Source organism: Micromys minutus (genome assembly GCF_963924665.1).
Source record: "Micromys minutus genome assembly, chromosome: 27".
NCBI lineage: Eukaryota > Metazoa > Chordata > Mammalia > Rodentia > Muridae > Micromys > Micromys minutus.
This window is the reverse complement of record NC_137962.1, coordinates 27,669,576-27,685,370: the sequence shown is the minus strand read 5'-3', so window position 1 is coordinate 27,685,370 and position 15,795 is coordinate 27,669,576. Positions and strand designations below refer to the sequence as shown.

The 15,795-nt window shown below is 40.6% G+C and overlaps 1 protein-coding gene across 1 annotated transcript in view; it reads left to right on the top strand.

Annotated features, from left to right (window-relative positions):
- The window catches only part of CNTN1 (contactin 1), a gene marked incomplete at its 3' end in the record, with an annotated part of 264,052 nt that overhangs the window by 187,765 nt on the left and 60,492 nt on the right, over positions 1-15,795 (top strand). The window contains exons 14-15 of the mRNA XM_080939261.1: positions 107-288; positions 11,282-11,402. Of these exons, the coding sequence (XP_080795387.1) occupies positions 107-288; positions 11,282-11,402 (303 nt within the window). The remainder of the gene's footprint in view (positions 1-106; positions 289-11,281; positions 11,403-15,795) is intronic.

The window sequence follows — 15,795 nt, the reverse complement described above, 5'->3', positions numbered from 1 at the left end:
CCTTGAATTCAGAAATCTGCATGTCAGATCATCTGATGCCTTGTGTTTTATTTTGTGCTATGTTTTCTTTAACTGTCATTTACTTTTCCTTTTAAAATCCACACAGATCCCACACGAATCATTTTGGCCCCAATCAATGCTGATATCACTGTTGGAGAAAACGCTACCATGCAGTGTGCTGCGTCCTTTGATCCTTCCTTGGATCTCACGTTTGTCTGGTCCTTCAATGGCTACGTGATTGATTTTAACAAGGAAATTACAAACGTTCATTACCAGAGGAATTTCATGGTATGTAACTTATACTTCATCTTATTAAACATCCTAACGATTCTTAGGTGCCCTAAAACTTCAGCTAAGGATCAGAGAAATAGCGTAGTAGGAAAGTAAGCCATCAAGCCTGTGGACCTGAGTTCAGTCTGAGGGACCTACAAAACAGAAAGAAGGGACCAACCCCAAATAGTAGTTCTCTCATGAAACATATGCCATGGTTTACACACACACACACACACACCTATAAATAATTAAAAATTTAGAAATATAATAATATTTTACATAATTTTAGCTTTATAACGAGGTGACAGTCATGTGAGAAGCTCCTCATTTTTCCCAGATTCAATCATGGTACCCTGAGACATTTATAAAGGACTAATGTTAAAGAGTTTGGTAGAGATGTTCTCAAATACCTACTGATCTCTAGGGTTTATTTTCCCTTCCAACTATATGATTGTTGTATTGATGTAAACTGTACCATATTCAATTTGTACCCAGGATCCCAGAAATTTCCACTGTAATTTAAAAGAGAGCAAACATCAAACTTACTCCAGCTTATAATGATTGTTTCAAGGTAATTTGTTTCATTCAGTGAATGTAATAAATCAGTGAAATATTCTTGTCTCAAGGCTTGAATAGTCTGTGTGGTTTGAAAAAGATTCAATGGTTAACTCTAAGGAGACTGTGCATTCTGCAAACCTTGTAAATTGCCACAGCAATCATAGATTAGAGTGACAGTTGGGACACAAAGCAGGAAGAGTGGCCTTCTGTGGGGACATCACTGCAGGGATTGACAAGCGGCTGAGATTGTCAGAGGAAAAGTTGGCTCCACATTCTCTCCGGGAAAGTTACTACTTAGGAACTTGTGTATCTGTTTGGCATGTGCCTTGTTGAGCTCATCTGGTCTCAGTGGGAGAGGAAGTGTCTAAGCCTTGAAGAGACTTGACTTGCCAGGGTGGGGGATACCCAGAGCACCCCAACCCATTCAGAGGAGAAGGGAAGGGGGGATAAGGGAAGGATTGGGGGAGGGAGTAACCGGTGACTCAGTGACCAGAAGAGGGACAGTGAGTGCTACATAAAGGGAATAAGTAAGAAATAAAATTACATGTTAAAGAAAGATGTGTTGAGGATGGGAACTATGTCAGTAGAAAGAAGGGACAAATGAGAGGCTGAAGCCCCAGACAGAAGGCCAGAGGGGATATAAGCAAAGTACAATGGTGTATGTATATGTATGGGTATGTGTATAGATATTGGCACAAAATATAACAATATCCTTATTTGAGATTTAAAAATGGCAGAGACAACAGCAACAGTATCAACAAAGGAAAATAGGCTGGTCTGGGAAATGGGCCGCACACCTCAGCACTCAGGATACTGAGTCAAAAGAATCTTAGGTTCTTAAGATGGAGGCCAGCCTGAGCTACATGGTGAGTCCCTGTCTCAGAAACTAGACAAAAGCAAAAAAAAAAAAAAAAAAATGGGGCTGGGGTGTGCAGACATTAGCCTCAAAGTCAACTATCGATGCATACAAATGATTGAGCCAACTCAGTGTGGTATTTTAGAATTTCCATGTCACAGAAAATCTGTATTAATATCTGTAAATTATAACAGCTTTATTCTTTAGATTACCCAGTGGCCTGCAAACCACTTGTCTAGGGTTCCCCCTTAAGTAAGCGCTCCTCTAACCGGACCGGGGCATTTCAGAATGGACGCACAGCCGCAGCTCCCTCCGTATTAATGTATGTGCCCTTGCGGGTTCACAGGAAATGTCCATTATTTGTCATTTACTGAGACCAGTCACAACCATAAGACAAACTGTAAACATGCCAGTTTGGCTTGTGAGACAGAGCACACCTAAAAGTTAACAAAACAGACAAAGAAAGACAGATTTTTCTACTCGGATCTTTTAAGTCTGAAATGTTTATGATTCACCTAATGTACGCTTGCCCGGTATTAGTGAAATCAACACCACAGTTGCTATCAATTTAAGAATCCTTTCTTTGCATTATTAGAACTTTTAAAAAGACAGTCTCACCATTTTTATTGATGTGAAGAAAAAGAACAAGATAAACAGACAGGTTGATTTAAAAAGGAAACAAAGTTTTGAGTTCACTTATTCCTTTGGTCTCATAAATTGAATAATTTCATGGTTACCATCTGGAAAGATGACAAACAGAGCTTATAAAGCATATTTAGTAGCTTGAGGGAAGTCTGCATAAATAGATTTGGGGGCATAAATTACCCTAATTAAGGTGAAACTTCATGTTTCGAACCTAGGTACATTCTTTAAAATAATAATCACCCTATGTTATTGACATAAATACTCACTGTAAGAGAAAATAGGGGAAAAGGTAAATGGGAAAAAAGAAAGAGAAGAGAGGCAGAGTAGATGTCTTTCCTATGTGAATGTATAGAAAGCTATACAAAAGCCTCGTGACTTCAGAAAAGAGGGAACAAGGAAGTGGTTGAATGCTAAGGAGGAAAGGTGAGCTGAGACAAAGATGTGTCTGCCTGCTGTCCCTGCAAATGGCAGTCACAGAGGGTAAGTGACAGGCCCCCCTGGTCCACTGGGGAGTGCTCCCTGGCTGTGGGCCCTATATCATGTTTTGGTGATTATTACTGCCAACAATTTATTCATCATTACTAAAAATGACGTAGATCTAAACTTTATTTTTGCTACACGAATTTGCATTTCTAATGTAGTTGAGTAGGAAAAAAAAAAATCAAGAATCAAACATGCTTTGAGGTCGGCTTGGTGTCTCCAGTTCTGACCTCTAGATGGCAGCAGTGCATAAGGTTTCAAGGTTCATAGCCTGGACTAATTGAAGCTGAAACCTTTGGAAATGCAGCAAATGTGTCTCTTTACATTTAGCAGCACACTGTGAGATTGTGCGCAGTGCTAAACTTCACTCTAGTTCTTTGCTCTGTAGAAGAAAGTAGCAAGGCATTGCTGTGCAGTCCTTTTAAGCATTGACGTTGTCAAGGAAACAAAACAAAGCAAAACAAAGAACTTTTATTAATGGTCCTACTGTACAAGGCATTTATTATTTATTTTCTCATTTATTTACTGAAAACTCACATAATGTTGTCCTTTGTGTGACAATGGCTAGCAAGCATTTCATTTGCACTTTAACAAAATCCATGTACGTATAAAATATTAACAAATACAATAATTGATTAAAGCAATTTTTTTTGTTCTGCTAAGGTCTGGTAGCAAATAGTTATATATTTCCCATGTCCAGTTATAAAATTGCTACTGTTTTCATTTTCTAATTTAACTTACTCTCTGAGAGTGAACATCCAGCTAAAATTAATCTTTATTATAACTTATGTCTTAACATTTCTTTTTCTAGAAAGATCCAGAGATTATCTACATACATATGTATTCATAAATACTCTAAGTATTTATATATGTTTCATTTTATCCTTCATTCATGATGACAAATAATGGGCAAAGTATTTTTAATTGCTACATAATTTTATAAAATTCTGTTTTGTGTGTGTGTGTGTGTGTGTGTGTGTGTGTATGCATGTGTTTGTGAGTATGGGAGCACACATGCTCTGCCATACATATGGAGCTCAGGAGAGAGTCTTCAAGGAGTTGGTCTTATCATCCACCTTAAGGCAGGGTCTCTTATGCCAGGGTCTCTTTTAGTTTTCTCCGAGGCACTGCGTACTGCAGGCTAGCTTGGCCACACACGGAGCGTCTGTTCAGTTCTTTGACTACCATATCACTGAAGGACCACTCAGAGCACAAATGGCCACCACTGTGGCTGGCTTTTTATGTGGATTCCCGGGAGCAAACTAGGGTCATCAGGTCTGATGTCTAGTGCCTTTACTCGCTGAATCCACTCCCTGGCCCATACCTGCCTAATTTTGACAACTACCTGTATTCATTTTCCTTCTGCTGATTGTCAGAATACTCAATCGTCACAGTAGCTATTGTGATTAAGCACAAGGCACTGTTTGCATCTTCCTGATTCCTCTACAACTGTGTTGAAAGTTTCATCTAGCAAGAAGTCACTGCAGGTTTGCTAAAAATTCAGAGAAGCCACCGAAATTCCTCAGAAGCTCTGTCCTATATCACCTGACACTAGGACATTTTTCGCCTTTAATTCTGTGACCCCCCTGCTCTCTCAGCATCATTTTTTCACCTCTATAATGCTATTTCACTTCAGTTTCCAAAACCAGTTTTTTCCCCCACAAGTGTTTGATAAAGAGTAACTGTCATCGACTACTTTTGATAAATTGTATAATAGAGAACTTGTGTCCCACCAAAATTCTATAGATCTTTTTCTCCCTCCTTTCTGTTAACAGATATCATTTTTGAAATTTAAATCACTCACCAGTTTACTGGATACCAAGTCAGAGCTGAAATATTCTAAGTATTCATCTCTGAGGGCAGTGGAAAGGTGCTTCTATTGCATACTGTCTAGTCAGTGTGGGACTAACTGCCTCCCTTTTACTCGACATTGTTACTTTCGACTGTGTCTAGTGATGTAGATGCTAATGTGGATGTCTTAATTTCAGAGGTAGGGAAACTGAAGATTAGACAGATGAAATAAGCCCAAAGGCACACACAAAGAGCTGTGTCCTGCTACTGCCTACTGGAGCCACCCATTCATGTCTACATCTCCTTAGATAAATCTCTGCCAGTTAGAAACACTGCAAGACAGTACTGTTCAATTCATATGTGTTACTTTAAAATCTTGCGTAATGACCCATTCACACCCACAGTACTTAAATTATTTTACTCCTCGGACACTGTTATCAACCTTTGCACTGTAAGGCAAATCAAGACTGCACAGGTGTAGGAGCACAGTTGAAGGTGATCCACAAACACGTCCTTCAGGCTTTCAGGGAGTGAGGTTTAGCAGGTGTGAGACCGTGCATTGACCTTGGGCATGTTTGCAGGTGTGAGGGTGTGTACTCACTGTGGTTTTGCAGGTGTGAGGATGTACAGTGGCTGTGTGTCTGCAGGTGTGAAGATGTTGTTAGCAGGTGTGAGGATGCACATGGACTGTGTGTCTGCAGGTGTGTACTGGCTGTGTGTCTGCAGGTGTGAAGATGTTGTTAGCAGGTGTGAGGATGCACATGGACTGTGTGTCTGCAGGTGTGTACTGGCTGTGTGTCTGCAGGTGTGAAGATGTTGTTAGCGGGTGTGAGGATGCACAATGACTGTGTGTTTGCAGGTGTGTACTGACTGTGTGTCTGCAGGTGTGAAGATGTTGTTAGCAGGTGTGAGGATGCACAATGACTGTGTGTTTGCAGGTGTGTACTGGCTGTGTGCTCGCAGGTGTGGCATTGTTGTTGGCTGTCGGTGTCCTCACACCTGTGAGAATCTCTGTCATCTGTGATTAACACACCATACCATTAGAAAAACAAATTTCTCTCTCTACAGCAGTATTCTTTCTCTTTAAAAATAAAACTGTAAATTTCGTGAAGAGATCATTAAAAAGTGTTTGGAATTTGAGGAACAACTTTGTAATTAGAAATGAAACATACTGTTGATCCTGATTAAGAACTTTACTGCTAGACAATCAAGAGAGAGAATTAAAGTCAATCAGTAATTTAGATATATTTATTGTTTTTAATGTCACTGGCTCTCTCTCTCTTTTTTCAATAAATGAGGTTTGAAAATCATCCTGAAGAACTTAAGTTACAGCAAAAGGAACCAGAATAGGAGGTCAGTTCAATTAGATCAAAGATAGAATTGGAGATTTGAACCCAGGGTTCATGGGTTTACATCTGAGGAAGCACAGGCCATGAGCTGCGTATAAAGGCTCCTTTTCCTTATTCTTTTTTCCTTTTCTGGTAACAGACAAGTGTGTGGGCGGGAATGTGCTTCACATTCAGCTGGCTTCTTTAAGACAATAAAATCACTAAGTGGAGAGAGCACCAGCCCAAGCAGCTGCTTAGCGAGTCACACTAGCCAAGTCCTGACATGTTTGTTGATGACACTGCTAATCATTGAATCAAGCAGACAGGGCGGCAGGCCCTTGTTCTTTTGAGTATGTTGTTGGAAGGGAATTGCCTGTGGTAAGGCTGCATGTACTCATGTATGTGTGTGCATGTGGAGGCCAGAGATCAATGTTAGATGTCTTTCCTCAGACACTATACACCACTTTTATTCAATATTTTTAAGACACCATCTTTCACCAGCCAAGAACCTGGCGCCTTTAGATGAGGCTGGATGGGCAGAAAGCTCCAGTTCAGGGTTCAGGTGTATGGTTGTCATGTTTACTTTCTGGATTCTGAAGTCATACACACACACACACACACACACACACACACACACACAAAGATATTAGCAGACTCATTTCTAAGAAAATAAAAGAACAACAATATGCCAATATACAGTAACAATATTGAGGTTGCTCTTATGAAAATGATGTGTGTGTGTGTGTGTGTGTGTGTGTGTGTATGTGTGCATGTGTGTACCTGCATATGTGTGTTTGTAGTTTACTGAATGGCAGTCAGCATTACCTATGGACCTTCTCTCATTCCTTCCTATAGAGGTACTGAGGACTCGAAGGCTAATGGGAACCAATAGAAACCATATGAATTAAGTCATAAGTTTTCCTTCAACTCTCAAACAAATCTATCGGCTTCAAAGTTTCAGTATATTGTTCCTTATTCAAAATGCTTAGCAAGGACCTCAAACAAAATTCTCATTCCATGTTTCCTTTTAAAATGGGTCAGTTGGTCAAAAATGAGTTCCTCAGTCAACATTTCTAGGCAACCCCTGAAAAATCTCTTTAGTAACTCTATTTTCCCTTATTTATCTGAGGTTTTAAACAGTTGATGACGCTCCTTACTTAGTGTTCTAATATTTACAAGTTCAGACTCAACTAATTAAAAGGATGGATGCATTATTAAGATCAATACCAATTTAAAGAGACTATTAGACATCTAGTGCTAGCTGTGTGTATGAAAATATAGCTTTTGAGGTTCAAGGGACTGTTGTCAAGAGCCCTTAGGTGCCAGGTGGTGCCTGGCACTATGATGTTAGTGCTCTCAGCAAACAGAGCTAGCTGGACAGAGTGACGCTAGACAGAAAGAGGGACACCACTAAATGAATTACAGTGAAAAGTTCACGGCCTGACCATCAGTCAGTGTGTGCGATTTCGCCACGCCAACGTGTTTTAAACTTAAAAAGGGAAGCCACCTCACCTAATAATGTATGAAGGAGGGACGCTAGATCCAGTCATCAAACATGCAAAGGTTGCCCCGGAAGTGGTTACAAATTGTCTCTTTCATGGGGTTTCAGCTCAGAGTGTGCATGGAAAGGCTTTCCGCAGCTCCAGAGGCAGCAGAGCTGCTGCTGTTAGAGGAGCCTGTGGATGCTGAGGCTGCCTATGATGTACCCGCTGCTGTTAGAGGAGCCTGTGGATGCTGAGGCTGCCTATGATGTACCTGCTGCTGTTAGAGGAGCCTGTGGATGCTGTTAGCATGGAAGGCGGCTGGCTGCCTATGATGTTTCTGCTGTACTTATTGTCTAGCAAGCTAAGTGGGGGGAAACGCCTTGCTTCACGTATCGCAAACTTGTTAGACATTTAATAATTTGTTCACATTTTTTTTCTCCCTTGACACTTTAAAAGGAACGGGGCAAGTTTGTGTTTACCATGTTGCTTGTTTGTTTCTTCTTCAAGTGTCCATTAGTTCTCACAATTTAGGAATTTTTAACCTTTATTAAATGCAATAAATGTCTGGCAGTTAGTGTACGGTGGAGGAGAAAGCGAGGGGTGGGCGTTTTTTAGGTTGAAAGTCTTTCGACTTAAACTTGGGATATTTCTAAGTGGCAACTGCACACACATATCCTGGCTATCCCTAAGCTTCCCCATCACAGTTTCCAGGATGTGATTCAACTCTCCGCATCTGAAGGGAAGAATTTTGTGATTCAGCCAAGCTGCGGCTTTTAGTGAAAATAAGTGAACATTCGTATCTAATTTGTGGCTAGAATGTGCTGAGGCCCATGGTCTTCAGTTGCTTTGTAAGCGTTCTACCAACCACCGATAACCACAGCTTTGCCCGAGGATGGAAAACACTAGCTGCCTTTGTAAAACCGTCAAAAAAAGATTCCATACATACACACGTTGCTGGAAAGGATGTGTGTATTTCTCCTCTGTCTTCCTGCCTCAGAGGCTTAGCATCCCGCCTTCACCAGATATAAGGCAAGAGCGCTGTGTGTTGCTGGTCTTAACATTCCAGATCAATCCTGCCAATGCCTGGCCATGCTCTAATATTTAAGACAGCGCTGATCCTAAACTGCCTTAAATGAAAGCTTCTGCTTGACATCGGGGTGTAAAAGTGATCAGAGTGTTGTAGGAAATTCTCAAAAAGAAAACAAAATAGAATGTTATTGTTTCGAAGAACGTCTTTCAAGGTCTAATGGATATGAATTTGGCAAATAGTTTAGGACATGAAACAGTGGTTTTGGATATTAATTCTTTGTGATGCTATGAAGAGAAAGGTCACAGTTCTCAGGAGCGTTAGACAGATGTGCCTGTGTGGATGGCAGTGTTTCTCACACAGGGAATTTAAGAACAGAGGACAGCTCATTAAAGATAAAGATTATCACTGACCTCTGCTCACCAAGTCTGACAAATACCCAGGGCCGGCTGCTGTGCCCTCTATATGGATATGTTAGTACTCAATAAATCAATGTGGACACACTTTGTAGTTCTGACTCTCCAGCTCACGAGCCAAGTATGGACTACAAATCCAGAGGCTGGAAGTTGAGCAGAACAGAGAATGTAGCTCGAGATAAGACTGTTGGCCAAGTAGAATATTCACTCCACATGTGCTCACTAGAAACCCAACTTTAAAAAGAGATAACCTAACATTTCACATAAACAGTACTCACACACGAGTCTCAACACAGGCCATGGAATCACCCTATAGTGAAACTGAATTTGTACAATTAGAATGGAAAACAACTATTAGTGTCTAATAGGAAAATGAAAGATCCATTTAAAACTTGAATTTCCCAATTTTTTTTCTGCTAAGAAAGTATTTTGTAAGAGAAAGAGCTCTGGCAAGCTCTTAGTTGCCTGAAAATGGAGTGGCTCCAGTCAGCATGCTTAGGTGCTCCAAGTCTCACATCCATTGCTAATAATGCGCACATAATGAGACTTTGCTGAGAAGATTCTGCCAGGGAAGAGTGAGACGAAATGCATTGTCTGTCTCTGTGTGTGTGCAGAGCCCAGTATGTTACACAACAGATATTCATTAAATGTGTTTTCTTAGAAATTGACATCATATCCTTTTGTCACTACCCAAATTCCTATATATATGTATATATAAACATATCTATGATATATATACATATATGCACATATATATGTATACACACACACATATATACACACTATACACACATATATACACACACGTATACACACACATATATACACATACATATACACACACAGACACACATATACACACTCACATATATACTCACATACATATACATATACACAGTCACATATATATACACACTCACATATATACACACACAGCATATACATATACACATACTATATATATATATACATATATACACACACACACACACACACACACACACACACATATTTATACACACACACATATCCCTGTCTAGTTTATAATTTTCTGGTGAGTTACATTTCAGTGGAATCACCATCTATCTTAACACTTCTATAATCTTTTAGCATCTTTGTAAGATGGACTGTGGAACATCCTAAATCTGGTCAATTTCTTCAGCCTTGAAAAACTGAATTATTCATTCACTCGCATTGATAGCACTCAGATTTTAGACATTAACATTTTTCTTTAAACAAAGCAAGTAGCATGCAGGTTGAATGGGTTATATTTAGGAGTTTGAATGCATATAAACGTGTGCTGGTAATAACAATTAGTGAGAGAAAGAGAAGAGGCCATGAATTTGAAGGAGCATGCAGAGGGACACATGAGAGGAAAAGGGAAGGAGGTGTTATATTTATATTATAATCCCAACAATAGAAATATAAAAAAGTACAATAAACTAGCTCCACCCTTGGCTTCCCTTCAGTGCTGTTGTGTCTTCTCTGACAGAATGCCAAAGGCAGCAGAGCCAAAAGTCCTGAAGCTCAGTTTCTTTAGTTTTCAGTTAGAAAGCTAAAGCTAGAGCAGAAACAAAGATGTGCCCTTAGCAGATCCATCATAATGCTGCTGCTTCCTCCTCTCCCTCCTCCCCCTCTTCCTCTCCCTCCTCCTCCTCTTTCTCCTCCTCCTCCTCTCCCTCCTCCTTCTCCTCCTTCTCCTTCTCCTCCTCTCCCTCCTCCTCCTCCTTCTCCTTCTCCTCCTCTCCCTCCTCCTCCTCCTTCTCCTTCTCCTCCTCTCCCTCCTCATCCTCCTCCTCCTCTCCCTCCTCCTCCTCTCCTTTTTCCTCCTCCTCCTCCTCTTCCTCATCTCCCTCCTCCTCCTCTCCCTCCTCCTCCTCTCCCTCTCCTCCTCTCCCTCCTCCTCCTCTCCCTCCTCCTCTCCCTCCTCCTCCTCTCCCTCCTCCTTCTCTCCTTCCTCCTCCTCCTCTCCCTCCTCCTCCTCTCCTTTTTCCTCCTCCTCCTCCTCTCCCTCCTCCTCCTCTCCTTCCTCCTCCTCCTCTCCCTCCTTCTCCTCTTCCCCTCCTCCTCTTCCTCTTCTTCCTCCTCCTCCTCCACCCCTTCTTTGTTCTCTTTTTATCATTATCAATTAGTTTACTTGTTTACACCTCAGATATTGTCTCCTCCCAGTCCCCCCTTCCAGAGTTTTTCCATTATCCCTCTCCTCTTTGCCATTGAGAAGGTGGACCTTCACCAGCACTCCCCCCTCTTCCTAGGATATTAAGTCTCTACCCAATTAGGTGCACCCTCTCCCACTGAGGCCAGTCAAGGCAGTCCTCTGCTTCCAAATACATAACAAGAGAAAAAAATTGTATCCCCATATCCTAAATGCTGTGTGATTAATGAAAACACCCTCACTTAGTAGAGGCTGGTTTTGTTCGTAGCTTGACGCCAACGGGGAACTGCTCATCCGAAATGCGCAGCTGAAACACGCAGGAAGGTACACGTGCACGGCACAGACAATCGTGGACAATTCCTCAGCTTCAGCTGACCTCGTCGTACGAGGTAAGAGTTGCTAATAATTCAAGTGACCCCAAAGGTATTTGACATGTGTAATCTGGCCGGTCTTCTGGTAACTCTGGATATCCACATTTTCTCCTGTTTATAGTTCAGTTCCATCCTGCAGACATGGATTTTGGCTTATGCCCCACAGCTCAGGATGGCTTACACCCGCCAAGTAGTAGAAGTACCTATTGTGTTTGCGTCACTATGTGTCTTTTCGAAAAGTTATCCCACAAGCCTCTTACTGACCATGTTTCAAGTTAAGCATTCACCAAGTTTCTCATTTCCTTCTAATGCTTCTCAGTGTATGGTAAAGTACAATAACCTTAAGTTGACTTGGGGGCGAAAGGTGTTGGGCATTATGTACCTTAACTGCAAAACCACAAATGTGGTGTGTTTGTCCTGATTGTCTTAGAGTTAGAATGTGGGTTGATGCACTGGTGTGTGGCTGTTCGACAGTCATTCCTACTGATGCTTTTGCTGGCATGTGTGATGTAATTGAGAATGGGGCCGGTTATGTGCGTATGGCCAATGTAGTCTCTATGTCCTCCTGGTGAGGAGTGTGATTACTTGAAAAGCGATATACTGAAGCCATTCAGTCACAGGTTTCACGGCCTGCGCAAGGAAGACATTTCTCATGGCTCAGTTCCAAAGGCACTTGTGGATTGGCTGCAGACCCTTCACCGTAATGTCTTCGTATTTCTTGTAACCGACTCCAAATATCCAGCAGCTCACAAAATGCTGTAGTCATCCCACATGGATTCTTTGATTCAGTCTTCCACTATTGTTCCCCCTAAACCATTTGTTGCCCAGATTTTACCATCGTTCAAGGCCTGCTCAAGTAGGAAACTCTTTAGGATTTTTCTGACCGTCTACACATGAGCTCATGTTTAAATACTGGGAAAATTCAATCGCTGTCTCAGAAATAAGACTTGCCTGTGTTTTAGTTTTTGTCACCGGCCTCTCACAGGCAACTGTCTATTCCTGACACTGCTGTTTTCATCAGAACTCCCTACATCAAGAACGCTGTCTTTGGCCACTGAAAGGCATTTACTGTGGTTTATGTGTGATACCGAATAGAGTATGTAACACTTCTTTATAGTTGATCTATAGGTTAAAGTGCTTTTAGGAACAAGGAGATTAGGCCTTTTAAGTTCTCTATTATCTAAGACTGAGTAGTAATTCAGAATTGTCTTTCAATACCCATTCAGAAACATACATAGTTGGGATTCCTGTTTATACGTGGTGATTGGGAACGGCACCCTTTGCCAACTTACTAGATGGAAAGATGAAGATAGAAGAGATAGTTTGTAAGTTATCAACAGTAAGAAGATGATTAAACACAATCACAGATTAAAAATAAAGAATCTCTATTTCCTGTCAATGCTTAGCTGCATTATTGTCTATGATAAAATTTGTAGGCATTTTGACTAATATTTTGTTAGTTACATAAGCCTTTGGAGGTTTTCTGAGTCCTCTTTTATCTTAACATGCTATTATCTTTTTAGTTTTCACTTTTTTTTCAACATTAGGACACTATTTAAGTGCCTATCTTTGTGAAAATATTTGGAGAATGAGACAAATACTTGGTAAATAAAATAGGTGGAGCTTGTTAGACTCAGATCCACATAAAAGTAACTCCCCCAGTCTAACCCCCATCTCGATTCCCCTGTGGAACCAGGAAAACACAGAGCAAACAACTTCCCAACATGAGGCAATGCTGGAAAGCCCCCAGTCTCCTGTAGCAAGGGTCTGGATGAAATCTCTTCATCCAAATGAACCTGTTCATTAATGCTACAGACCATCTCCCCCAAAGTAATAAAGAAAAACTTATGTCCACGCAATCCTAAGTTAATAGACCTCCATGTGGGTTTTCCCTTCGCATTCAGACTGTATTATTATTTGAGACAGTGACTACTATCAGAGAGAGGAACAAATTTACTCTTCTTACCGCAAAGTCACTAGCTATGAGATCATTTTCAGCAGGACACTAAATAAGGATGTGATTAAAATCACTTTTCTATTAGAAGAATAGAAATTAATGTTACTCAAGGGTTTATATGGGATAGCAATGATCTCTCTACAAGTGGCTCTGTGCTTCAAATACTATGTGGACTTGGATGTTCAGTAGACAGTTTTCAAGCTGTAGATAAAGAAGAAAAGATTACCTTCTCTAAGACAGAGAGCCTTCTGCTCAGCTCTCTCCTGTTCACAACAAAGTGAGAAATGAAATGTGAGATTATGTAGAACAGACACACGAAGTAACCGGGGAAGCAATGGGATGAGAAGAGGGTTAAGAGGAAGGAACAGAAAAGCAATGCAACTCAAGCCCAGAGCCAGGCAAATATAGTGATCAAAGAAGTTAAAAAAAAATCATGTAGAAATGATGACATAATTTAGAGTTGCAATGGATCTGAACATAAACTATAAAAACTCAGTAGTTATGGGGGCTGGAGAGATGGCTCAGTGGTTAAGAGCACTGACTGCTCTTCCAAAGGTCCTGAGTTCAATTCCCAGCACCCACATGGTGGCTCACGACCATCTGTCATGGGATCCAGTGCCCTTTTATGGGGTGTCTGAAGACAGCTACAATGTGCTTACATACATAAAATAAACAAGTATATCTTTTTTTTTAATTGTGTAGAGGGGAGAGGAAACTCTTTTAGTTGTGAAAACAAAATTATAGAAAATAAAACCCAATAGATGATTGTGAGAGCATCTCAGTGACAGATGGGGGGTGGATTAGGAAGCTGGGGGTTCACATCTGATAACCACATTTCAGCAGAGAAAACCTAAAGCAAGTCATTAAAAAGAGATTAAGGCATGAATATACAATGGATTCTGTAGTATGCAGCTCTAGGTTTAACTACTTGGAGAACTGAAGCAGGAGGAGGATTTTAACTGAGAAATCTGATACCAGCCTTTCAAACATTGCTAGACTAAAATTCAAAACATTTAGAAAAGACTTAGAGGACATACTGGGAAATTCTTATCTTTTAATGGAATTAACGTGGAAAAAAATTAAACAAAGGAGGAGAAAAACACATTCCAAGATATGATATGGACAAGTTTGAGAAGGGCAAGGACAAGCAGGATCCTTTATGTTTAAGAAAATTTTTAAAGTAAAAACAACACACCAGAAAAGCAAAAAATAAATGCAGGTTTATATTACATATATGTATATTTATAAGTACATGTATATGTATATATGTGTGTGTGTGTGTGTGTGTGTGTGTGTGTGTGTGTGTGTGTGTGTATGTGTATACAAAAAACAAAAAAAAATCCTTTTTACAATAATAACAGTCCATGGCCAGTAGGTTAAGTGATAGCAATAATAACAAATGACTGGGGATGTTTGTCTACAAGATAGCCTCCAGTGACCCTTGTTTCCTGGTTCATCAACTGGAGTGTAACCTCTGTCATGTTTGCTTACTCTGTGAGTCAGCCGCAGTGGTGTTTCAGGCTCAGTGGTTAATCACACCCACACATCTCTGCAGCTGCTCTGCTGCCAGTCTGGGGGCTGAAAGCTTCCACATCAGAAGCAGATGTCAGCTGCCTCCTGGAGAAATCCACAAGAGGAGGAAATGCACTTCCCTAATGCCCCACACTGATTTACTAGTAATTGGAGTGAGACATCTTTGGCGCATGACTGTTGCTGGCATCTTGATTGTAGCATTCAACTACCCAGAGAAACTGATCAGGGACCATTCACCTTCAATATTTAAGAATGATTCGTCCATGAATTCTGTGAGAGAAAAAGGAATGCTTCTTGTCTGTAAGCTTCTGGAGTTTGGGATGATTTGTTATATATTAGTAGAGGGCTAGTACAATAATAGAAAAGAAAAGTAAACGTGTACCATGTACTTGTCTACACAAGGAAAAGAATCTATCACAAGTAGAAACAGTTCATTGTCTCTGAAACCAAATGACCCACCATGAAGCTGGACAAATAAATGATGTCAACAGGCGTCTGATGATAACATATAGAAATTGAAGTATATGAGAAGTGTCTCATGTGCTAAGCCATGAGGGAAACACAAACTGGAAATCCAGTGAAGTATCACTGCAGACTCATTAAAATGGTGACAATTGAAAAGTGTTCTAGAGATTTAATTGTCCATATCCTTGGGCAATAATGGTCAAGCGAGTGACAGTGACTCAGAGAATATGGCTGTACTTACCACCTGATCCAGCAACTACACTAGAGCTGCTTATCCCATAGACAAAAAAAAGTGCATGCATATAAAATATGCACATATTATGAGAAAATCAACAATAACAATAGTTAAACACAGATACATGAAAATATGTATAGCAAGGTTCATACCATCTTCACTTACAACACTAAGACCCGGGATCAAGTTAAATAGCCTTCAGTAGTTGGACAGTTAAAGAA